The following is a 24,040-nucleotide window of genomic DNA, read 5'->3' on the forward strand; positions in this document are numbered from 1 at the left end:
GCTGCCATGAGTCATGCGCCTATGAGCATTGGTTTTAGGGTTTCATGTAGGTTTTCTGGACTCTGGCAGATGTCTGATGGTGAGCTTTGCCTGCCGTGCTCTGCTCTGAGGGGCAGGGATGATTCATCCCCACTTTCACTTGCATATCTGTCCTTTGCAATCAGGTGGCTGTTAACCCCGTTCTCCAAAGTTCCTCAAATGGTGTGAGGCTGTGACAGGCAGCTGAAGGAGCCCTGTGGTGCTTCCTGAGGTCAGAGGTCGCCTATCTCCTAAATATCCGGGGATTCCACTTATCTGTTTATGTATGGACTTCTCAGTCAGTAGCCTGTGGTAGTTCAAGCACTTCTGCATCCTCTAGAAACCTCTCTGTAGCACGAATCTTAAAAGGTCTTATTAATAAAAACAAGCTCGGAGCCAGATATTGGGGTGAACGCTCAATGATCAGAGAAACAGAACAAGCCACAGCCACCTCATCTTGCCAATTCCTCAGCTGATCTTGTTTCCGCAGACTGGAAGCCTCTGAGTCCTCACCCATATGGATCTCAGCTGAACTGCTGCTAAAAGCCTAAAAGCTTAACAAGGCCCTAGTTCCTGGTCCTCACGCCTTATATACCTTTCTGCTTCCTGCCATCACTTCCTGGGATTAAAGGCGTGTGTCACCATGCCTGTCTGTTTCCAGTGTGGCTGTGAACTCACAGAGATCCAAACAGATCTCTGCCTCCTGAATGCTAGGATTAAAGGTGTGAGTGCCACCATTATCTGGCCTCTATGTCTATCTAGTGGCTGTTCTGTTCTCTGACCTCAGATAAGTTTATTAGGGTGCACAATATATTGGGGGACACAATATCACCACAACTCTCCTTGTGCTGAAAGGTAGAATGGTCCATAGTGAGAGAGGACCTGGGTTCCAGAGACTGTGAAACAACATTGATAATTTCAGGGGCTAAGAATGTCACCACCATCCCAGCTGCCCCACAGCACAGCAGGAAGGTTCTGACCTGCCCTAATCCCACAGCTGTCAATTGAAATATTCCTCAGGGAGTGGGCAGTGGGGAGATGGGGGAGATGATGGGGGGCCACATGACAGGGGTCCTAAGAGCACCTTCCACAGTGTTGGGCTCTGTAGCTCCAAAAGCCTGCACAGGCTTTGGCTCAAATGGATGCTGAGGAGAGAAATATGGCAGCTTCAGACAGAGCAGCCTGGTCCACAGAAGATGAGCAGTTTCTGCACACAGACTGTGCTGGCTTAGGTGAGCTCCGGGCAGTCAGGGTGGACCAGGGTGATAGTTCAAGTCTCCAGGACACTGTTTTAGGAATCTGGTCTTTGGCCATCACTGTGAGCTAGTGCAGAATGACCCCACAGGCAGGTCAGTGACTATCCCGGCAGGAACTCGGAGCAGGGACCCTGCATGGGGAATCAAGGCAGCCACACAACCAAGCAAAGGTCCGAAGAGCCGGGCAAAGGCCAAGCGGGAAGCCTGAGGGAGGCCACAGCGTGGGCGCTCAGTCCTACTTCAGCTCTCAGGCCCCTGAGGCGCTGGTGACATAAGTCACTTTCCAAGACCCTGAGTAAGCTGGAGCCCTGGGCTGTCCCTGGCCGCCATACTCCTTGCTGACTGCCGGGTTCTCAGTCTGCTCAATGGTGGGCACAGCCACTTCACAGGCCCTTGTGAAACAGACTTCCTCCGAGGTGTTCAAGCAGTCAGAAATGACAATGATACTGTCTCTGAAATCATTGGCTCAAGGGATGGTGGGGATGGTGCACAGATGGTGTGGTGGGTGGCAGCAGAAGGAGCTCCCGTCATGGAGAGAAAAGCATTGCAAGCCAAGATGCAGAAAAGAAGAGCAGCAGACTGAGCATGTGGATTGCAGGCTCACATGTGGGCAAAGGCCCAGGGCCATGGAAGGAGTTAGTCAGGAAACTAGTCGGGGAGAGGGGCTGGGACAAGATCTAATGAGGCCAAGCAGAGCCGGTGTGTGATGTCCCTGCCTGGGTGCAGGTGGTAAGCAGCATTCATTAGACTGTGTTCAAATCCGTGGATGTACACAGGCTCCTGGCTGTTCTACACGCTGTTCCCAGTCTGTTCTGGGCCCTCCTGAGAAGCTGGTAATAAGCTAATGCCTGCCACACACTGCCAGAGATCAGTAAGAAGGGATTTGCTGGCCCATGGGAACCCTGTATTGAAATAGTAACACAGACCTGGCTGGTCACAAAGGAGCAACACAGCCCCAGCCTGGGCCCTGGACTTGCTGCCAAGCCACCAAGGAAAGACAGAATCTTATTTTGGTATAGGTCTTGGCAGAGCAAGCACAAGAAATGAACACTCCTGCTCACAACATCCACTGCCACGGGGACCAGGCCCCTGGGAACAACATTAGATGTTCTGATAATGCCAGAGAGCACCACAGAAAGTTGTGGCAGCCAGTTCGACCTCAGTGGTGGAAAGCTCTTGAGTGGATTCCTCCTCATAACCTAGAGGCCTTGAGTTTCTCCCTGTGTTCATTTCCCGTGTGACTCTGAACTTACTCAAGGCTCACACGAGATGAAAAAGGCCCCTTCCAAGGATCACTGTGATGTGGTCAGAATTTTCACAAGTAATTTAAAATGCGTTGACCTCCATTTGCTGAAGATCGAGGATGGTTTCCATTTCTCCATGTTGGTGTCTATGGTAGCTAAGTGGGAATGATGCTGCAGAATGTCTAACAAAAGAGCAAAGAAAACCTGCTAACAATTAGGATGCATCCTAGGACGAGGGAGATGCTCAGTGGGTACAGTGTCTGTCATTGGAGCATGAGGGCCTGAGCGTGCATCTTCGGAGGGCCTGAGCATGCATCTCCAGAGGGCCTGAGAGGGCATCTCCAGAGGACCTGAGCGTGCATCTCCAGAGGGCCTGAGCATGCATCTCCAGCTAGTGTCTGCTGTTCGAGCACGAGGGCCTGAGCGTGCATCTCCAGCTAGTGTCTGCTGTTCGAGCATGAGGACCTGAGCGTGCATCTCCAGAGGGCCTGAGCATGCATCTCCAGAGGGCCTGAGCGTGCATCTCCAGAGGGCCTGAGCATGCATCTCCAGAGGGCCTGAGCATGCATCTCCAGAGGGCCTGAGCGTGCATCTCCAGCACCTGTAGAAAAAGCCAGGCATGGTGGCTCACGCCGGTCACTCCAGCACTGAAGGGGGCAAACCGGTGGATCCCTGGAGCTTGCTGACCAGACAACCTAGCAGGATTCGTGAGCACCAGGTCCAGTGGGAGACCCTATCTCAAAAAATAAGAAGTGCTTACAGAATGATGTCCAGGCAAAAGTTCCTACCCATATAGGTGTGCTCATACACCCTACACACACACACACACACACACACACACACACACACACACACATACACACACACTACATACACCACACACACACACACACACACACACACACACACACACACACACACACCCCTTCTTGCATGAGCACAGTCTGTACCTGGGAGTTCCACAGGCCAGAACCGCACCGGTCTTTGCCTGAGGCCGTTTTTCTAACTGCTCTCTCAGAATGCGTCCCACTGATTGTCTGGCTCTCTAATCTGGAAAGGGTCTGTCCTAGCGCCCGAAGGTTTTCGAAACTTTCACCAATTCTTCCCTCACTTGAAGGGACTATTTTTATCCTTCACACCCAGCAGGGGCTAACACCAGCTGGCACAGAGATGGCACCACGGGGCACTCCCTTGATGGCGGACCGTGCACTCTGAAAGGCAGGCATTGTCTGTGGCCCGATGGCTGTGCTGTGCTGGACATCTGACACCATTGTCCCCGTGGTGTCCAGGCACAGTCAGTGCCGCACACAGACCTGCTGCTGTCCCCCAGAAGGACGTAAAAATAACTCAGAAGTGCCCAGTCCCGGAGGCCTCCATTTCGTCTGTTACAAGCCCACATTCCGTGAAAGTGCAAATCATTTCAATTTCTGTCAATTTACAAATGATTAAAAAAAAATCACTCCCTAGATATGTACAAAATAGCACAGCTGCTGTAAGCTGGATGGTTGAGCTCTCCTCTGATTAGTAGAAAGTTAGTAGGGCGTGCCAATCCTGCTGATTCAATTGCCCCTTCTCCCTCACCATCCAGTGAAGGCCAGGTACCCCTCTCTCCTCTCTCTCCCCCCCTCCTTTCTCCCCTCTCTCCTCTCTCTCTCTCTCCTCTTTCCTGTTCACCTTGTGTGTATTCATTCCCCATGCCCCCCCTTTAGCTCTCTCACTGGTCCCCCCTATACTTTCATGTCATTCATATTATATGCACATATCCATAAACATGTATAAACATGTATGTATGTATGTATGTATGAATGTATGTATGTATAGAGAGTCTACAAATGAGAAAATCATTCAGTATCTGTCTTTCTTGTCTGATTTATTTTGACTAATATAATCTTCAATTACATCCATTTTCCAACAAACAACATAATTTTATTCTTTTTAATGACTAAAATTCCATTGTGGCCGGGCGGTGGTGGCGCACGCCTTTAATCCCAGCACTCGGGAGGCAGAGCCAGGTGGATCTCTGTGAGTTCGAGGCCAGCCTGGGCTACCAAGTGAGTCCCAGGAAAGGCGCAAAGCTACACAGAGAAACCCTGTCTCAAAAAACCAAAAAAAAAAAAAAAAAAAAAAAATTCCATTGTGTATATATACCACATTTTCTTCAGCCATTCCTCTGCCAATGGACAGCTAGGCTGACCCCTAACTTGGCTCCTGGGAATAGTGAGGCAGGAGCATGAAAACACAAGTTTGTCTGTGATACATGGTCTTCAAGTGTGCATCCCCAGAAGTGCCAGACCTGGATCTCATGGCAATTCTATTTTCAGTGTGGAAGGACCCTCCAGGGCTATTTCCATAGCGACCAGACTGGTTGTCATCTCCACCAGCAGAGCACAAAGCGTCCTCTCTCCCTCATCAGCATCGGGGTTGGGTGTTGTTCGTATTCTTGACGCTGGCTAGTCTGGCAAAGCAGTTTTGATTTGCATTTCCCTGATGGCTAAGAATGTTGAACATTTTTCATGTTTATTGGCCATTACTTCACTTTGAGAGTCTGTTAGAGAAAAGACTTTGGTGTAAACGTAAGCACGGGCTTTGGGAAAAGGCCTCCAATGGCTCTGTGTGTCCAACAGCTTCGTCAGGTCCCGCCTGCGCCCTCCCTTCTCACACCCACCCTCTCACCACTGGCCCCCAGGTTTGGGAGCTAGTCCGCCTCCACTCCTCCCCTGGGCCCTTCTAAGGTTCTCCAGTGGCCCTGGGGGTAGGAATCAAGTGTGAGCTATCCCAGAGCACAACCTGACATGATCACACATTCATCTTCTGATTTGAAAATAATTATCATTAATTTAGCTCAGAAAATTAAAATCAAGTATGTCTTTAAAACCGCCTTACTTACTTTCCAAGCCACCAAGTGTCTGTCTGTCTGTCTGTCTTTCTTTTTTTGAAACAGTATCTCCTATAGCTCGGTCTAACCTAGGACTCCTTACGTAGTCGAGAATAACTTTGAACTGCCAATCCTCTCGGCTCCAGCTCCAAGTGCCCGCGTTACAGGAGTGTGCCCCCATGTCTGGGGTATGTGGTGCTGGACTCAGACTAAGGGCTGCATGCATGCCAGGCAGACCCTCCACCGGCGAAGCTACACCCCAAAGCCACCGAGTGTGAGCAGTGCTAATGACTTCTCCCCTGGGCTTCTTACACCTACACATCACACCTATCCCAGGGCCGAGCTGACCTCCAGCTTCTGCCGACCCTGTGTGGTGTTTCACATTACCTACAGACAGAAACGCCACCGCCCTGTGCCTAGAGACAGTGAACAGTGAAGGCATCGCCATCATCGGTCTGGTTCAGCTGTGCCACTGGAGCGCAACCCCAGCGGACAATTCTGTCCCTGAACAGTTGTGACTGACTGGTCTAGCACACTTTTGTTTATGAGTGCTAAAAACTGTGTTGGTCATGTGCTTTTTATGTGTCACGAAATACTGTTTTTCTTGTTTGGTCCTTTGAGAAGGTGGCACGCGCCATTGGCTTCCAAGCTTGGCAAAGACAACTGAGGGCCAGGTGTGGTACAGGACAGTGTGCACCTATCACTGGAAGCCTCTGCTGACTGACTGGTCTGCTCAGTGTGACATGCAAAGGGGAAGACTTCAGACATGCAGTTTCTTATGCTCCAGAAATACCCACAGAAATCTAGCAGCGGAAGCACCATGTAATCAGTAGATAGGAAGGTTCTTTGCTGAGTATTTGATGTACACACACACACACACACACACACACACACACACACACACATCTGTATACATGTGTTCATCCACATATTAACATACATATACAAAGCTGTGCACACACTTCAGTACGTAGCTCCATGCCTTGCCCCAGGCAGGTACTAGAAGAACAGAACAGATATAATCACCGATCCGGATTCTTTTTACCACTTCCCAGGAACCAGTAAAGGAAGGAGGAGGAGAGCAAAATGACGGGACTGACAGTGGGGATGGGCTGGTGCTCTGCCTCCTGCCTGCCAGTGAGCAGGATACACCCTCGTGCTTACATGGTACAGCCCAGAGCGTGGGTGAAGATTTACAGTTCTCTGCTGTAGCACTTTCCCCTGTTCTTCTGGGCCAGGCTCTTTCAGCATGGCCAGGCTCTTTCAGCGTGGCCATGCTGATTCAGAGCTTGCCCCTAGCCCGTCACTTGACAACCCAGTTCTTTTCCTTCACACTAAGGCAATGTTCCTGATTCCATTAGCCTGAGATTTCTGGCACAGAGCCTTCTCTGTTTCCATGCCAACCAGATGCAGATGTGATGGGTCCTTCTAAGTGGCGGTAGCAAGTTGTTAAACTATTGGCCTTGGAGCTGACTGATGCTGTTATCCACAAGAACAGCTTTGGAGCACTCCGTTCACAGTGTGTCCCCAGAGTTTCAGCGTCGATCGCCCTGTACCTCCTGAGACTCTGAGCATATGTGGAAGTAACCTACTGTCGCAGCCATGTTATATCAAAGTCATGAGCTTCTCCATCATGGCCAATGTGCTACAGACTCAAGGCACCCCCTCAGAGACCTGTTACCTGCCTGACTCCAGGATGTCCTCCCGGTGGCCAAGCGTCTGTGAGATGGAGGATAAAAGGGCTTCTCCAAGACAAGATCTGAAGTCTGGTTACACCAGGACAATGCAGAATCTAAAAATGACCCTCTGGCTCCTGTCCCTGCTCATGTCTGCCATGTACCCCCAGAGAACCATAGAGCCAGTTCCCAAATCCTACAGAGTGACCTCAACTCACAGAGTGGGTAGTGATGCTGGACCTGCCGTCAAAGCAGCCCCTCCGGCCACCTCCATGCTTCAAAACCTGGCCACACCCCGAGACATCCAGACTCCTGCAGAGCATGGCCCTGAAGATAAGCAGACCTGTGTGACTGTCCAGCGGGCGGGGCCTCGTGACGAAGGGGCTGGTGCTGTCCTGTTGTTCTTGTCTTCCTACATTTGCAGTGAAAGCTGGTGCTTTGTTTGCAAGACACACGCTTCCACCCTTGGAAGGAGCTTGTTCTAGCAAATTCTCCATCCATACAATGGTTTGGGGGAGGGGGGTATTTCCTGGCACAAAATCTGTCAGAGCTGAGTCTGGAGGCACACACACACCTGTAATCCCAGCTCCCCGGTGGTTGAGGAAGGAAGATGGTTGAAGTAGGTTCAAGGCTTACCTGTGCTGCCGAGTGAGTTCAAAGTCAGCCTAACAAATGAATGAAATATAGTGTGTAAGTATAATAAAAACAAACCTTGTCTCAAAATACAAAGTGAAAGGAGGGCTGAGATGTAGCCCAGTAGTTGGACACTTGTCTCGCATACGAGGCCCTGGGTTTCAAGCCCAACACGGAGAGGAAAACAAAACAACAAAGCATCGGAGCCCATAGCATTGGGAAGGGATTCCGGATCAGTGCTCACGAGTGGTGCTCTCATTGCACCTGTTACCTCCTACTCTCTTTCTCAGTATGTTGGCCATTTGTTTATGGTCAGATGCTCTTTCTTGGAAACTAACTGTAGACCTAGGTCTACCCCTATAACTCACGCCAGAGTCAATGGAAGTTTCACAGGGGACACCCCGGATCTTGGCTTGCCTCACTTTGGAGCCTGGGGTTAGGACCTCTTTGCTGTGGTGCCTTTCTCAGTAGGCTCTTTCTCTGAGTGTCTATAAACTCAAGAGCCACCAAGTGATGCAGGCGATAGTACTTCCTTCTTCCGACAGCCCTGGTCACTCAGTTCCTGTGGCATTAGAATGCTGGGCTGGGGAGGTGGAGGGGGTGAGCTGCGTTAGTGTCACCACCAGTGGCTGGCTTGCTGTTCCTAGAACCAGGCAAAAGGCAGATTTTTGTGGACAGCGTGTTTCTTGTTCCAGTGAAGAGAGGGTACTCACCTTCATAGCCAAGACCTGATAGCCAATGGAGACATCAATGGTCGGCTTCTGTCCACGACAGAAGCACATGTTGAACTATGAGGCAGAGAAATAGTACTTTGGGGTAATGATTAGCTTACTTGCTCAGTATTTATTGAGCATCTACTGTGTGCACAACACTCCAGTAAGAGCGAGGAGCATGATTCTAAAGAATCCAGGGCAGTGATATGTGTGTGTAAACAGACAAAACACGGGACAGGACTGCATACCAGGCCTTGCAGATGTCCATAGGACTGAAAACTAGGTAGAAGGAGGGTAAGCAAAGTCAAACAGCATCAGAGTCTGAGGAAGAGAAGTCGAACACAGGCACTATTCCTTACAGCTGGGGATCCTTACGACCTGCCCGGGCTCACCGTCACCCTGGGAGAACAGTGCCCTGGCAGATAAACTTGGGAAATGTGTCCTTCAACTCAGGGTTCTCTGCACCTCAGAGCCCCTAAGGGGGCTGGAGATGCAGAATTGTCCCCCTACCACTGAGCCACAGAGCACCATTTCTGTAGAAGATCAGTTTTCAGTGCATACAGTGCCCCAGCAGTGCAGGAAATGGAGTGGGGAAAGATGACAGAGCAAGGACATGGGAGGCATGGGACACAGCGGTGGGGTGAGGGGCAGCAGAGGCACAAGCTCAAGTCCCCAGAAGCCTTCTGTGAGGTGAAGAGGCCTGAGCAAGGAAGGGCTCGCGTCCCACAGAGAGACTTTACAGGAGGAAGTGGAGAAAAGTAAGAAGGGAGGAGCAAGTGGGCTTGCCAATATGGCAAGGATCAGAGAAGATCTGGTGAGGCCCCTATCACCACAGACATCACTGTTTCAGTGGTGGGACAGATTGCTGAGATCAGTGGTAACAAAGAGGGAAGGGTACTAAGGCAGCAGGGAGAGAGCCCACCACATGGGCTCAGAATGGGAACTGGGAGACTGTAATTCAGGAACCCATTGGCTTCCTGGAGCTCTCAGCTGGAGGGGCCAAAAGTAAAGGGCATGTGCTGTCCCAAAGCACTCAGCTACAAGTCCGAAGTTCACATGTCCACAAGCCATAGCCCTCCAGGAGTCTGGAGATGGAACAGACTGCATCCTGGTCACCTCCAGCTTCTGGTGTTGCCAACAATACATGCATCCCTGAATTTGAGGCATATGGCTGCAGTTGATGTCGCCTAAGGTTCATGGTGGTCTCCTCTGTGTACATAAGCCTCGTTCTTCTCACAAGGACACTTCTAATAGATTGGGGTCCTCCCTAATCCAGCAAAGGTTCCTCTTGACTTGATTACACCTTCACAGACCCTATGTCCAAAGTCACGTTGATGGGTGGATAAGCATGATGTCTGGGGGATGCTGTCATCTCAGGAGAGCACTGTATGTCTCAAGAAAGGTGGGAGCAGAGGTTTCCATGGGATCTGTTGCTTTAAGGACACCAAATGATGCACAGTCATGGGGATGTGGGGTGCATGGACGCTGACAGAAGACTCTTCAGTTCACCATGGAAAGCGGTAGAGGAAGCGTGTGGACTTGGACTGTACTTTTATTTATGGTGACAGTGGCTACAGGGATAGCAGTGATGGGTCTTGAGCAGGACACTGAAGACAAAAGGACCTTTGGAGCCTCGGGAAGCTGGGGGTGGGGGTAGTGCCATCTAAGTCTGGATGCTATCCTGGGCTACACAATCCAGGGCTCAGTCTTTCTCTGGGACTAGAAACCAGCATCTCTGGTAGATCTGGGGATGAAAATTAATAACACTTGAAGAGGCAAAGAAAATGAAGGCCTAAAAGGAAGTGGCCACATGGTAGGCCAAGGTGGAAGGTGTGTAGATAGATGGTGGGCAAATGAATGGATGAATGGGGAGGATAGATAATGGATAAATGAATAGTGGATGATAGATGAATGGATGGATGGGATAAATAGTATGTGGAGTGGGTGGATAGATGGATGAGAGGCAGATAGTGAATGTATGATAGGTAGATAGATAGATAGATAGATAGATAGATAGATAGATAGATAGATAGGAATGTCTGGATGGGCAGATAAATGAACATATGGGTAGAATGGATAAATGGTAGATGGGGTTATTAGATGGATAGAGCATTTATTGGCTCCAGGACTAAAAATGTTTTAAGACTTAATGCTCTAATGACTTGTCAAAAACAAGACTATGAGGGAGCCCTAGGTGCTCAGATGATTTTGCACACAAGGTATCCAAGCCTTAAAGGCATGAAATCACAGCTGAAGGTACTGGAACCAAGGTCAGTCCTGTCTTATTCCAGACCTCTGGCCCATGCATTCATGTTCAGTTGAATTCAGCTTGTGTATACTGAGGACTGGTTCTGTAATGCTGACAAGATCCAGGAATCACCTTCAGCTGCTGGCTAGCTGGGATGCTGCAGTCTGGGATGGGTACTGCTCTGGATGTGCTTGTCATCACAGAGCTATTGCATGCTTAGAGCCTGTGTTAGGAGAAGAAACTGAACATGGAAGGAAAGAATGGAGTTGTGGAGCAGTGTGGTGGCGCGGGCTGGACTCAGCCAAGTGGGTTGTAGCGGGAAAGAGTGGAGCCATGGGGGCAGGACGGAGCTCCACCCCACATTGGGCACCAGATAATGGGATAAATCCACAGAGTCTATTTAATGAGCAAAGGAATTTATTTGGGGGTTAACTCACTACCATGGGAGATTTATCGTAGGGTCCAGGAAAGATGAGCTATGTCCCACACTGATCTGCCAATCCAAGATCTCAGCATCCAAATCATGAGGAGGCGAAGAGAAAGCAGTGTATGTGCATCCCAGGTCTTAAGAATCCCCAGAGGCCACACCCCAGGGACAGGTACTTCAAGGTCATAGACAGATGTAGCAGTTACCTGCTGCCTCACTAGGGGTGGTGCTTCAAGGTCAAAGCTGGAACTACAATATGGGGTTCCTTTTTATCTCTCATGTCTACACAGGCTGAACTAGGGCAGCTGGATGGTGGGCTATTGCCTTCATTGTGCACAGGAAACTCTCACTCAGCAAGATTGAGACTAGCCAAGTACGTGGGTAGGCCCTGAGGAGTCTAGTCCAGCCCTTGCCTGAGGCTCTCCAGTTATTGTGACCCCTTTCTTGATGTGGGAGGGTCCCTGAGTGAGCTATTTAGAGTACATAAAAACTGTATGTTCCAGGCACACAGAAGAGGCATTGGCGTGTAACAGGTGGGTTGACAAGATTCGTTTGTGGAAGTGCTTAAAGCCATGGCCTCGGGCAGCCTGGAAGGCAGCCACATGCCTTTCATAGATGCAGAATTTCTGTCATAGCAAGTCCACAGGCCACACCATGGGCCTTATTGTTTCCTATGTCCTCCCAGGTGACCCTGAGCACAGCCTGCCAGTGGCAGAATTATTCCACAAACAAGGAAGGTCCTCTCCAGCCTGGCCCACACTTCCAGATTCCACAGCTCCTCTGCAGGCCTAGGCTGCCTCTCAAGAAGGCCAAGTGGTTAGAGCCCTGTAGATGTCCCCACTGCCCTCTTCTCTAGATAGAAGCAGGGATAAATGCAGCAGGGAGCCTGCAGCTTGCCCCAAACCACATAGATCATGGTTTCCATCAAGGGCTGGATGCCAGTGATTGGGGGCTTAACTCTGCCCTGACCCTAGACCTCCCTCTTTACCTGCTGACAGTATTTAAGAGTGTAACAGAAAGGCCTGCTGCCCAGGCCAGCTGGATCCATATTCAGAGAGGCGGGAACCTGCAGGTCAGCATGCCAGGAAATCACCTGCAGGCCTCTTTGCCACCAACACCCACTCACCCATCATGGTCACTGAATAGGGAGTCTCTGAGCCACATGTCTTCTTGGCTACAGAGCTCTGGGCAGCCTCTCCCAATCTGGCCAGACTGGCAGTCTCCAGATGTATCCGCTTATCTGTACAGCTGTTGTAGCTAAAATTCCCACAGATTGGAGCTAACAATTGAGCTTTAGAAGGATCCCAGAGGAAGTTGTCCTGGCTTATTTCACATCAGCACTGTCCTGTATCCTCCACATCAGTGTCCTGTACCCCACCACCACCTCTATCTCCCAAGTGTTTCTTGCGTATAAAGAAAAATGTTGGAGTCTCAAAATTCCTTTTGCTGCAACCAAGCAGCCACATTGAAGGACAGGAGGGGGGAGGGGCTGGAGTACAGATTCTCACTGTTCTCGCTATGCTGCGATGACAAAAATGTAAGAGAAAGCTAGAAACAGGCCTGTCTGCTAATGCACATCGTACAGTAGGAATCTTAGCCTGTCAGCTGACCAAAAATATGAAAGAGGCCACATGCTTTAAAGCATGAGTTTAAAAAAAACAAATCTCTATCAAATAATGACACTTTCTCCATGTTGCAGATTCCACAATAATAGTTTCTCTAATCCTGAGTTAGCAACTGTGGATTGGTCTGAACAGTTACAGAAGTGACCTGCTCTGGCATGTCTAGATAGATGGATCTACTGGGGGGATGGCTCATTAGCAAGTGCTTGGTGGGGGCTTGAGTTCAGAACCAGAGTCCACTGGTAAATCCTGACCTGGTAGCATACATGTAATCTAGAGCAGCATGTAAGTGCTGCAGGGGAGGGAGATGGAGGTGAAGACAGGAGAATTTCCAGAAGCCAGCTAGCATGGTATAGACAACAGTGAACAAAAGACCGTGTCTAGAGGTAGAGTGTGAGAACCAACACCCAAGATTATCTCCACACACACGCTGTGGCACACATGCACCCATGCCCACACACATGCTGTGGCAGGCAAACACCCATGCCCACACACATGCTGCAGCACACATGCACCCATGCCCACACACATGCTGTGGCAGGCAAATACCCATGCCCACACACATGCTGTGGCAGGCAAACACCCATGCCCACACACATGCTGTGGCAGGCAAACACCCATGCCCACACATATGCTGTGGCAGGCAAACACCCATGCCCACACACATGCTGTGGCAGGCAAACACCCATGCCTACACACATGCTGTGGCACACATGCACCCATGCCCACACACATGCTGTGGCAGGCAAACACCCATGCCCACACACATGAACACCTCCACAAAATGGTTTCTTTTTTATTACAATAAAGGATGTAGGAATAATAACAATAAAAATAGAGAAACAGCATGAAGCCGAGTAAGGGAAAAGGCAGGTCCTGAAGTGCTCGCTGACCACCAAGAGGAGTCGCAGCCAGACAAGCATGGCCACTTTGAAGATGTGAAGGGGAGGCCCAGCACAGAGGGCTTTGCTGTATGGATTCTGAGCCGGCACTCACATGTGGCTTCTGTGGTGCCATCGGGGGAACAAGAGGAACAGCAAGTAGACAAGGCTGTCCTCTGTGTGGAGGGTACTGTGGGGTCGAAAGGCAACGTGAGCTAGCGGTCTAGTGGATCACTCAACAATAAGTGTGTGATGGGCGCCTGTGACAGGAACCTGAAGGATACAGAGTTAACAACAGCAATACAGCAAAACCTCAACCCAGGGTGTGGGGCGGGATGGAGAAGAGGAGGTCAGGGAAGAAGAGAAGAAGGGAGAGGAGGGGAGGGAGAAGAGGGAGGGAAGAAAAGAGCAGGGAGAGAAGAAAAAAGGGGAGAAGGAAGAAGAGGAAGAGGAGGAGGGAGAGGGAGAGGAGGAGGAGGGAGATGAGGAAGAGGAGGAGGGAGAGGAGGAGGAAGAGGAGAAGGGAGAGGAGGAAGAGGAGGGGAGGAAGAGGGAGAGGAGGAGGAGGGAGATGAGGAAGATGAGGAGGGAGAGGAGGAGGGAGAGGAGGAAGAGGAGGGGAGGGAGAGGGAGAGGAGGAGAAACAGGAGGAGGAGCTCTCTGGCTGTAGTCACCCGGAAAAGATTCTGAAGGAAGAATCGAAGGGCACAAGAAAGCTGTGAAGGGGGAGATAGTTGGACAGAAAGCCAAGTTCATGCAGAACATGGGCCACTGTGACCTTTGGCTGGCCAGATCAGCAGAAGATGAGCCTCCTGGAGACATGACCTCAGAGATCTTTAAATAGTAAATGTCACCCCAAATGTCAGGGCCCTGGGAGTTTCTGTGCTCTAAAAGCCACTTAAAACTCCCTGACACCCCCTAGACTGCTCAGAAGTGTCTTTCTCCTTCACCTCTGAAAGCCAGGCTGTCTTCCCACCCAAGCTCTCCAGGGTTTCTTATAGCCGGAAGACTGGAGAGTTTTTAGAAACACTCTCCATGCCCATTTTGATAAGACGAGACCTGGGCATGTCACTAAGTATGACACACATCCGTTCTGTCAATGGAATCTGAATGCAAAGCCCTTCTGGCTTTAATTTGACCGAAGTAATGTTCCTGAGCGGGCTGAACTGGGCTTGTCCCACCCACAGAGCTGTGTGCCACAGGTTTAGACTCCCTACCACGCTTCTTTCAGGAAGGGAGGAGCCACTCCTGGAACACTGAGGCCTTTCTGCGTCTCACAAATAACTGTGTTCCAGGACACAAAGCCCGACTGTTATAAAAATATTAGTATTCAGATGCTCTTGTGTTTTGTTAATGTGTTCAGCGCCTCACAGTATAGCTGTTGTCTTCCCTCTCATCTGCATTCACGTCTGTCAGCTACAGAATTTATAGCACAACTCCAGAACCAGGCTCCTAGGTGCTCCTGCCGCCGCCCCCTCCACCTGGAAGTCAGCGCTGCATCCCTGCAAACTCCACCTCTCCAAAGCACTCCCAGAGTGCTGCGTGTACCTTTCCAACACTGCACGGTGACCAACCGAGCTTGAGCACTGTTAGAAAGAACCACACTCCTTGTTATTCATGACCAGCCAGTGGTGATGGAAGAATGGTCCCAGCGGGCATCTCCACCCACTTGGTCTTGCCCTTTTCTCAGTCACCCTAAACTGAGCGGCCTGTTTCCACAGCACCCATCATGACAACGTGAATCATCCAATGGAGACCTGGATTAGACCACAGCCATCCTGGTTCCCAGAGTTTTCCTGGCCCTTCTTCACCAGCAAATGTTTAGACTGCAAGATGAGCTTGTGGCTCAGCTCTGGAGTAAGGCCCCAGTTAGCACCTTTACAGCAATAATCCATGCTATTTGTGGGTCAGTTTCTAGACCCACGTGATTTTATGAGTGTGGAAGTCTTTGACGTATGGGTGTTTTATTTATGCAAACTTCTGTTAATATATGCAACCAAGGGCACTACCTGCCTCGGACCTCCTATCAGCTGTCCCAGAACCCACCGACCTGTCATCTATGTGGCCACAGCCCATGTCTGATCAGAGGAGCCTTCCTGAGCTCAGGCAGCTGCAGAACACCTGGTCATTTCAATTCACCCTAGAAACCTTGGGACAGGAACACACTAAGACATAACACAGCCACACTGGAGTCAGAAGTCTTCTGATGTTTGGAAGACATTTTAGATATGTTCCATTTTTTTTTTCTCCATTATCTGGGACATTGAAACCAGGAGACCAGCACAGTGTCACCCTGGCCCAGTGAGCAGCTCCAGGAGTGTATGGGAGTTCCCCCTGTGTGAGCACTTTACACGGAGCACAAATGGGGAAGCAGAAGGCCTGGACTGCACTTCTAATGGCATTCTGTCCACCTCTGTGAGTGTGTGTTTGTGTGTGCACGCGCACATGAGTTCAACCCTCACCAAGTCTATACGTGACCGGTGTGAATCATACGTCATCAGCTATGCTGGTCCCAGAGAACAGCTGCTCAGAGCAAATGGGATAGCCCACCCAGGAGAGCCCTTGCCCAAGACTGGCTGTTACCCACCCAGATTTTAACAAGTGTGAATCCTGAGAAATAGGGATAGCCCACCCAGGAGAGCCTTCTACAGACTTGCCTTGGGTACCAGCACCCAGATTTTAACGAGTGTGAATGCAGAGAGTATTTTCTGAGGATGTGCAACTCTTCCACAATTCATTAAAAATCCAGTATGTCCCAGATGGCCTTCTGCAGTGGTTGGTTTTCTTGTTGCCATGACAAAGTACCTGAGCAAGACAGCTTAAGGAAGAGAAGGCTTATTCCGACCCCACACCCCATCGTAGTAGGCAGTAAGAGTGTGAGTCGATGGGAAGCAGAGAAAGACAAATTCAGCTGCTTTCTCCTGGGTACTCATTCCAGGCCCCTCACTGGTAGAATGATGTCACCCATATCCAGAGTGAGTCTTCCCATTGCAATTAACCTAATCTAGAAGCTCTCTTCTACACATGCCCAGAGGCTCTTCTCCTGGGTGATTCTAGTTGTCTCTTGGGTGATTCTAATTGTCTCCTAGGTGATTCTAATTGTCTCCTGGGTGATTCTAATTGTCTCCTGGGTGATTCTAATTGTCTCCTGGGTGATGATTCTAATTGTCTCCTGGGTGATTCAAGTTATCTCCTAGGTGATTCTAATTGTCTCCTAGGTGATTCTAATTGTCTCCTAGGTGATTCTAGTTGTCTCCTAGGTGATTCTGTCAAGTTTGATAATAATTATTAGCCATCACATCTCAACGTAAACAAAGACCCTCACAGAGACTGTTCAGTGTGAAGCCTTATTGATCTTTTTCTCGCTAGTGTGTTTACTATTATCCAGATTACAGAAGTTGTGTGTCATGAGTTGGTCCTTCAGCAGGCCTGAAGCCATCTGTCTCTGGATGTTCTGCTGGCCAGCTGGGCCCTGTGAGGTGGACCGAGAGATGGCACCTCAGGAGTGCTCATGCATAGCATCCCCTCTTTCAGAATGGTAGTTGGTGCTTCAAAGCTGACTGTGTGCACACACGGTGTGGCTGGGATGAACACCCTCCTTTCTGGGAATCTGGAATCTCCATCCTCAGCAGACAGGGAGTCTCAGGGACAACCTCCCCAATACCCCAAGGACAAACCACCAAGCAAATGGCATTGCACATAGGTGACTGTGAGCTTGCTGTAGGATGGGATGTGACCCCCTGGGGTCACACCGACTTCTTGATGGGCTGGGTTCCATCCTGTCTGTGATGTACCAGGGCTGCCAATGGAACTTGTCCTGCGTGTGGTTCTGGTGAGTCATGGAAACTTGGTGCTCGTGACACCCTGACACACCTACTAGAAAACACCTTCAGGGAAACAGTGTCCCACCCACAGCTGTGGTGTTTCATCCCTCTTGGCCTCTTCCTTCTCTCTGCCTCCCTGGAGTAGAAACCTGGCAAGTCCTTGGCACTGCCTGTCCCCTCAGCCTGGCCTAGGCACCTTCACTGTCATGAGGGTCTCTACATTCTGAACTCTGGATAAGGTGGATGGATGATGGATAGATGGGAGGGAGGTTCAATAAAGGATGGTTGGTGAGTAGATGGGTGGGTGTTACTATAGGACAGTGTGACTAGGCCAAATTTATACAAGCAGGCATTAGACTTGGGAAAGGAAGTTAGGCTACAGTCATTTAAACCTAACACTGTAACTTGGGAGAAGAATGGACATATTTCCCTGAGTAAGCAGTTCCCGGGGCCAGAGGCCTCCTGTGGAATCTGGGAGAGAGGAGTGCTCTAGTGCCCTGCCTTCCCTAGAGCTGTGGAAAGATGTGAGGAGTTCTATTCTCCACTGAGAACACTAAAAGCACCTTTTGTCAAACAATGACTTCGACATTTGGGGTTATACATTGACGGCCTCTTAGACAGTAGACACAAGATACCTGCATCATGGAGCTCTCTGGTGCAGTGAGTAACTCCTCAGGAGATGTTTCGGCATGATTGTTATGAGTAGTCAGGCCATTCCCCCCCACGAGGGGGGTTTCTTTTGATGGGGTCATGGAGATGGCCCCTGAGCCTCCTATACCAAGCAAGCTCAATCCAGGTTAGCTCCCTACCATTGAGGCAACTCAAGGTGCTGCGGAGCTCCTTGGGCCCTGCACTTATCTTGGGTTTTATAGGAGACAGCTAGCCCAAGACCCCAGGAAGAAAGCAGCTTTGTCCCTCCTAGGCCTCGCACAGGCCCACATTCATATCTCATTGTTGTTACAGGGGAGGCAGATGCGATCCAGAACAATGGGACCTCGGCCGAGGACACGGCGGTGACAGACTCCGAGCACACAGCAGACCCGAAGAATAACTGGCAGGGTGCCCACCCAGCTGACCCAGGGAACCGCCCTCACTTGGTCCGCCTCTTTTCCCGAGATGCCCCAGGAAGGGAGGACAACACCTTCAAAGACAGGCCCTCAGAGTCGGACGAGCTCCAGACCATCCAAGAAGACCCCACAGCAGCTTCCGAAGGCCTGGATGTGATGGCATCACAGAAGAGACCCTCACAGCGATCCAAGTACCTGGCCACAGCAAGTACCATGGACCATGCCAGGCATGGCTTCCTCCCAAGGCACAGAGACACGGGCATCCTTGATTCCATCGGGCGCTTCTTTAGCGGTGACAGGGGTGCGCCCAAGCGGGGCTCTGGCAAGGTGAGCTCCGAGGAGTAGAGGATCTGTGGGGTTAACCGCAGAAAGGAAGGAGAGGTGGGCAAGTGAACTGGGCACGTGTCCCTATGTCTGAGATCCTGGCCCTGGTCGGACAATGCTGAGGGCCCAGGGGAGTGGGCTTGGTCACCACTTAGCCTGTTTCTACATGTTTTGCTCCTGTTGTCCTCCTCACAAGGGACAGTATTGGGGTGTCGCTCAGGGATGCAAGGGCCTTCTGCATCCTGGATTTGGGGGCACCCTGGATGTGGCATTGAGAGTACTGGTCCTTAGGTGTATGTATATGCCCTCTGCCTGGGGCTTCGGCTGATTCTGCCCCTGCACAGTGCTTCTGTTTTCAATCCTGATTTGTGCTTGCTCTCTGCTGGGTTCCGAAGGATGCTGATTTCTTGCCGCTGTGAAACAATGGTCCGATTGAGGTGAAGGAGGTCTGCAGAGCAAACCCCTCCACCTCCAGGCAACTTTCCCCTTTGTCTTAAGTAGTTTTGTTGGGGGAGGGGGGAGGGATTAATGAATGTTCATGAGTCAAAGCTTTATTATTTTGTGATTCCATTAATTTAAATATAAATTGTGTTTCATGACTTTTAAAAAACCAATGTTCTGTGGATTAAAAAAAAAGAAAGAAAGAAAATGTATCAGAAGTTAAAACGATGCAGGTAGTCCAGTTTCCAAGAGCAACATCTGGGGTGGGTGATGCATTAGCCTGTGGGGTTCAGGTTTGTCTAGCAACTAGTGGCAGGTGGCTGTCACCCTACAGATGTTTGGCATTTGCGTGACTCTGCTGGATGGCTGGGCAACTTTGGAGAGGGGTGGGGTGGGAACACTCAAAACAAGCCCTGGTTTTTGAGCGCCCTTGCAGCCTGTGAGTTGTGTTTGTTCACAAAGCCTTGCAGCACTCAAGCGGCTTGTGACTGAAGTGTGGGGCAGAGGCCTCCTCATGGCTCTAGGACCAGGAGTGATGCAGATTTTCTGAAATGCGGTGGTCTCCAGCCACACTTTTGAAAGTGAGCGTGACCGTGAACTGTTGAAGGTGAGCTCGGTAGCAGGTCCCCTGCTCTGCGGCCACCAGAGCCCCTTGGTGTCTCAACAGCAGTTTGGTCCCCGTGAGGATGTCACCATGACTTGCTTGTCATTAACACTCGTGTGTCTTGACTGCACCCGGCCCCTTCAGGGCCGTACAAGGCACTGCTCTTACTCATGGGCAGGTCTCTCAGCCTGATACTCAATCCTGGGGCTTGTTTCTAATGCTAACTTACGTTACGGTGGCTTTTCAAGTGCCCCTCTCAAGGCACGTGAGTCCTGGAGTCCCCTGACTGTCCCATGAGGCCTGTGTAACCAAGCCCTCACTTGCACACAGCCTCGCCAGCCTAGAACCCTTAACCCAGTCTGTGCAGCTGAAGGAACAAGAACGTGTACTTAGGCTGTGCAGGAAAGGCCAAACAGCTGGAGGGCGTGGGTTCTGGAACCAGCTGTGGTCAGGGTTCAAGTTGAAACTCCATAGCATGTCCATAAATATCACTGTGTCTCACTCGGAGTATACAGATGTGTCTCTCCATGTGCTGCTTTCAAATCACATGCTCTTCAAAGTTCTCAAAGAAGAAATTCAAAGCTCAGAAGCAGTCCCGATATTTGCAAATCATGTCTCTTAGATCATTAAGGACCCTGGGAGAGAGGAAGCATTTTCACAGGATTAATACATATATATAATTTTTTAATAATTGGGTTTTTTTTAACTTGAGGTGTCAATTCTTCGCACCATTGCTGTGCATTTTTAATATGAAGGATTTTTAAAATGAACAACCTTCATATAAAAAAAAAGTCCCTTAGGTGTTTGCATATGTGATCCTTATTTCCTCATTATTTATTAGTTTTTTTTTTTTTTAAAAAGCTCACATACAAAAATAGGGTTATGGCATTTCCATACAGAGTTTGTTTGTGTTGGTCTTCCCCCGTTTCCTCCTGCAGCTTGTCCCAAGCGTGGCCAGATGCAACTTCCTCTGCTGAAAGGTCGCTGCCCAGGCACACACAGCAGAGGCCTGGTCATGGTGTCCAAGCCTGTTGATTGTGAGTCTTGGTTCTTTGATGTCAGAGATGGAAATTTAGCTCACTCTGTACCTGGCTATAAATCACAATCACCCTAGAACCAGGGGCAGGCAGCTCCTGGACTGTTTGTTTCTGTTTGTATTTTGAAGTTTATACATGGGGGCTTGTTTTCCTATGCTACCAAGGGCCCTAAGAAAGTTGCAAAGAAGAGTCCAAAGGCTAGCTGGCTGTCACTTGTGACAGAAGCGGGCATCCTTGTCGTCATTCTAAGACAGATCTCTAACATACATGCAGGGTGCTCAGGTAGGACCAGAGGTACCACCACCTGCCACTTGGAGATGCGGCTATGGCCTGCCTGTAAGGAGCCAGGTCTCCAGAAAGAATCTGGAAGACTCCGAACACCCTCCCTTCCCCTGCTGCAAAAGGGCATCTGGTCCTGTTGCCTCCCGCATCCTCCCTCCCCAGGCACGTGGTGCCTCCGTGCCATGCAGAGCCACCACCCCCGGCTCACAGAATGCGGGGACAACACCCAGCCTTTGTGTGTTTGCCGGGCTGACATTCAAAGAAAGCCCATGAAGAATGCCCTGAGAAGGCATATTCTTCTGCCATCCGCGGAGAAAGGTCCATTTACAGAGAGCGTTCTCTTCTGTCCTGGGGAGGGAGGGAGGCTGTGCTGTGGCCTCTAAGGAACAGGTCTCCCAGCCTTAGGAGGTCCAGGCCTCATGAGGTATGAGGAGGTAGGCGGCTTTGAGGAGAAGAACAAAGACACCTCAGGGCTCTGACCCCTTTACTTCACCTACTGCCAAGCCCAGCAGCCCCCAGGCCTAGAGCAGTCCCCAGGCCCGCCTGCCCGCCCGCCATCTTCTCAGAACACAAATCATAGATTCCTTCCTATTCCAAGCAAGCATCTCACAGAGGACCTAAGCTGATCATGCAGTGTCACACCCGGATAGCACACACACACACACACACACACACACACACACACACACACACACGCCACAAGAAGGTAGCAGCTCCTCTTCCATTCTTCCGGAACGGGAGGGATGGTCTAAGCTAACACCACCTTACTGGTGGCTTGGCCTATATTTTTTGTTATCTGTTTATTGGTGGCTTGGCCTATATTTTTTGTTATCTGTTTATTGGTGGCTTTGCCTATATTTTTTATTATCTGTTTATTGAACATTTCTAACCTGCCAGGGCAGGCAGTTCATCGTTTAGTCTTCAGATGGCTGCTCTGCCTCTGATTTTGACAGGACAGGATTAAGGCCGTTCCCACCACTAAGTACTACTGGGTGCAATGGACCTTGTAAACTGGCCAGAAGGTCTGTCTCCTGATGCTTTCTATGGCGTTCTGATTTGTATTAAACATAGCTCCATTCTCCAGTTTCTTTACTCTTCACTGTTAACATCGGCATCCAAAGGTTGCCGTTGCACTTGATATCCTGTGGAAAGGTGACGTGAAAGGTCACATAGAGGGCACAGTGAAAGTGCCCATGTGATACTCCCAGGATTCCAGCAGAGCCACTGTCAGAAAGAGAGAGAGAGAGAGAGAGAGAGAGAGAGAGAGAGAGAGAGAGAGAGAGAGAGAGAGAGAGAGAGAGTTTGTCATCACCATCTGCTAATAAGCGCTAGGGGTCCAGGAGGAAGCAAAGAGAACTTTCCCATAAGCCACTAGGGATCGACAGACCACTCACTGCCGCCCACCGGGTGATAGTTTCCAGAGACTCCTTAGAGAAAGTCTGCCTGTAATAGACACTCCAGCATCTGTGTCCAAGTGCGTACTTTTGAGATTTCTTGTATGAATTGCTTTATGGAGATTCCTCACCTTGGCCAGTTATTGGTCCCTGGTGGCTAATTCTGCCTTTCTGCTGCCTTGGCCGTCACAACCATCCACTGCTACTGAAGTGGGCAGCAGTCATACTGGAATTTGATGGGCATTGCACCCTCTGTAAAAGTTTGTACCTTGTGTTTGTATTTAATGGTGATACCCTTAGGCGGTTGTATTCCGATTTGATTTTGCTGTAAATGATTCCGCGTAATGTATATCTCTGCCTTTGTATGTACTCATTAAACATCTGAACAGACCAAAGATGGTGTACTAATTGCATGTGGACTCTTTAACTTGTATTTTTATCTTATTAATGGTACTGTGTGCCTGGCATTCCCATGGCCTTGAGAAACACCCACAGGTAAGTCGGGGCACTCAAGCTGTTGCCCCCTCTGACCACGGCACTGTCCTCGGTACTCTGCCTCTCCCACAGACACCGTGTGGTCTCTCACCATGGCAGTGTGGTGTCTAACTCTCCCCCTCCCCCATAGCCACGGTTCCTGCCTACAACGCTTAACGGGGTATTCCGTGGGTGGTAAGGGATGCGTGGGCGCAAGGGGACAGACGAAGGAAAGCCAGCAGTTACTGAGCATCTCCTCCGTGCTGTGATCAAATTCCCGGACAGAAGCAACTGAGGGAAGGAAGGGCTTGTTTCAGCTCAGGGTTCGGCACACCACTGCAGCAGGAGCTTGAAGTGGCTGGTGACATGGTGTCCACAGAAGGGGAACAGGGAGATGGCTGCCCCTGCCTGGCCGGAGGAGTTCTCCTTTTTATTCAGTTCAGAGTGCGGCCCAATGAATAGTATGCTGGGGTAGGTTTTCTTATCAATAATCCCTTATGAGCCCAGAGGCATGTCTCCTTGGTGAGTCCAGCTCCCGTCAGGTTGACAGTGTTAGCCATCACTCTGAGTGAACACACCAGGACCGCCCTCCTGGGCTCCCCAGGGAGGATGTGTTCAAAGGGACAGGGCTCCTGCAGGTAGGCAGGCTCCTCTTGAAGGTGATGCTGAATAAACCTGATGCTGAGGAATGAGAGATAAAAGCAAAGACTCCGAGGACATTAGAATGTGGTCTGTGTGATATATCCTCCCCAGAGACACTGATCGTGACTCACCTCCTTCTAAACCCATGTCCACTTTGAGGGATTTATTTCCCAATCGTTGGTATTCCTTTCAGTTAAAGAAAAGGATTAGCTAGATGGTGGCAAGCAGTTGTGACTGGTTGATGGAGAGTGTAACTTGACATCTGAAGGACTAGATCATTGTGGGGAAAAATAATCCCTCTTTGAGCTCATGGTGAATGTCACTGAGACACCAAGAGACTGGCTTAGTATGTAAGAAT

At 50.1% G+C, this 24,040-nt stretch overlaps 1 protein-coding gene across 2 annotated transcripts in view; it reads left to right on the top strand.

Annotated features, from left to right (window-relative positions):
* Mbp (myelin basic protein) overlaps window positions 1–24,040 on the top strand; it is a 112,474-nt gene that overhangs the window by 60,581 nt on the left and 27,853 nt on the right. For both annotated transcript variants that reach the window (XM_059246773.1, XM_059246772.1), the window contains exon 4: window positions 18,381–18,811. In XM_059246773.1, coding sequence (XP_059102756.1) covers window positions 18,381–18,811 — 431 coding nt within the window. The remainder of the gene's footprint in view (window positions 1–18,380; window positions 18,812–24,040) is intronic.

Source organism: Peromyscus eremicus, chromosome 19 (genome assembly GCF_949786415.1).
Source record: "Peromyscus eremicus chromosome 19, PerEre_H2_v1, whole genome shotgun sequence".
Taxonomy (NCBI): Eukaryota; Metazoa; Chordata; class Mammalia; order Rodentia; family Cricetidae; genus Peromyscus; species Peromyscus eremicus.